Source organism: Nanorana parkeri, unplaced genomic scaffold (assembly GCF_000935625.1).
Source record: "Nanorana parkeri isolate BGI_ZX_2015 unplaced genomic scaffold, ASM93562v1 scaffold2337, whole genome shotgun sequence".
In the NCBI taxonomy this organism is placed as follows: domain Eukaryota; kingdom Metazoa; phylum Chordata; class Amphibia; order Anura; family Dicroglossidae; genus Nanorana; species Nanorana parkeri.
This window is the reverse complement of record NW_017308605.1, coordinates 116,413-118,231: the sequence shown is the minus strand read 5'-3', so window position 1 is coordinate 118,231 and position 1,819 is coordinate 116,413. Positions and strand designations below refer to the sequence as shown.

Sequence of the window (1,819 nt, the reverse complement as noted above, 5' to 3'; positions counted from 1 at the left end):
TCAGGAGGGGGTGGAGAGCTCGATCGTTCACGGGGGGTGGAGATCTCCGTGGTTAATGCTGAGCTCTCATTACAGAAAGCTCCGGAACGGGCCACGGAATGGGCCAATCTGCTGGAGATGACGGAGCGGCCAGACTACGACATGGAGAGTTTTGCGATTCAGGTGCAATATCTCATCCAGGAGAGCTCCCGGACCTTCATTTCATTAGGCGGTAGGTGCTCATTCTCCCTCTCTGACCTCTTACTGGAAAGCTGGGATCTGTTTGTGGTCAGGTGTCTCCTTCCTTGGATGTTCTGCTTGGAGGACCCGATCTTGAAGGGTTTGCCAGTTGCAACTGAACCAGACACCGATTGTTGGTTGACATTAGTTGGAAGATGTTTGGTGGGCTTTTAACGCCAGACTGCTACATATATGCAGAAGGCTGAGATGCTGTGCTTGGGAGCGCATTCACTTGGTGTTTCCCAGCACATTGAATGACTGCTCACTGATGAGGATCAGGAGCCAGTAGGACGGTATGACAACCAATCACAGTGATCACATTATCAGGAGCTCGCCTACTGGCCTCCAAGATGAGAAAAAAAACCTCTGCAGGACTGGCGGTAAGGGGTTAAAGGAGCACTATGGGGTCAGGGCTTTTCCCCATAGTTCTCCTTAGGGTAACGGGAGGACACAAACTAGCGTCCTCCCGTCACCCTAAGCTCAGTATATAGGGAGCTACAGCTCGCGGTATACTGAGACTCCGGACCTGATCCCGACATCGATGTCGGGATCCGCCCAGCTGCGTGAGTGACAGCTGGCTCGGCCTATCTAGAGGCAGAGCCAGCGGTCCCCGCCCCCTCCCCCGTCCGTTCCGCCAGTCAGTGCTGGCGGATCGGAGGGGGGGGGGGAATCCAGCCCCTCCCCTGTCTCAGCAGAGAGACGTGACAGGATCGAGAGGTGAGCGAACCCCGGGATGTGTTCCCTCACCTCCCGATCTACTGAGCCGACCTGTGACGGTCTCATTGTCACAGGTCGGCTAGAACTATGAGGTGAGTGAAAAGCACCTCCCTCCCCCCCTCATAGTTCTCCTTTAAAGCCCACTGACCGCTTGGAAGCCATTCGTCGCGTCTGCTGGAAGGTTTTTAGAACCGCGTTTTATGACGTCATGCTTTGCTGAATAAGGCAAATAGTTGTGTTTTTTTTTTTTGATTGAAGATTTGCCTCATTCGTTGTTTCCCTTCACAGAAAACGTGTCGTCCTTGCTCATGGCACTGAATGTGGAGGAACAGGCCAGCCAGCAGATCTCCAAGAGGCGGCCTCCTAAATGACTGCACACCGTGTACAGCGCCCCCGCGCTTCATACACTGCGTTATATATAGTCTGTTGTTTTTAATGTGTTTTGTCCTCCTTTATTTGTTATGTTAAAGTTTAATTTCATACTGAGGGGAGGAGCTGAGGATCAATTACCTGGTTATCTGACGACTCAGTTGTTACTCTCCAGCTTCTTGAAGCTTGTCTCCACTCAGATTTTCTTGGATGGGCTCTGGTGGGTTCTCTGCTGGCATCTTGGACTCTTGGATCACCTGGCATCGCTGCTTCCTCTCCGAAGGCCATATTGAAGGTGTTGCTTTGATGTCTGTCTTTTACATTATGGGGGTCCATCGTGGAGGGTGGGCGGTCTGAAGACAGGGTTTGAATTTTAACTTGCCACAACTTGTTTAGGGAGGAGTTGGCCTTGAAGTGGGCTTTCAAGTCCTGCTGTGGTAAATATGGTGCTGTGACCCCTCAAAGCCTCAATTGAGAGCAATAGTTGAAAGTTTCTTCAGTTAGTTGTCTTCAA

The 1,819-nt window shown here is 51.5% G+C and overlaps 1 protein-coding gene across 1 annotated transcript in view; it reads left to right on the top strand.

Annotated features, from left to right (window-relative positions):
- The window catches only part of KIF2C (kinesin family member 2C), a 25,226-nt gene extending 23,900 nt beyond the window's left edge, over positions 1 to 1,326 (top strand). Inside the window, exons 21-22 of the mRNA XM_018573325.1 lie at positions 76 to 211; positions 1,225 to 1,326. Coding sequence (XP_018428827.1) covers positions 76 to 211; positions 1,225 to 1,307 — 219 coding nt within the window. The 3' untranslated portion in view covers positions 1,308 to 1,326. The remainder of the gene's footprint in view (positions 1 to 75; positions 212 to 1,224) is intronic.
- Positions 1,327 to 1,819: the final 493 nt, after the last annotated feature.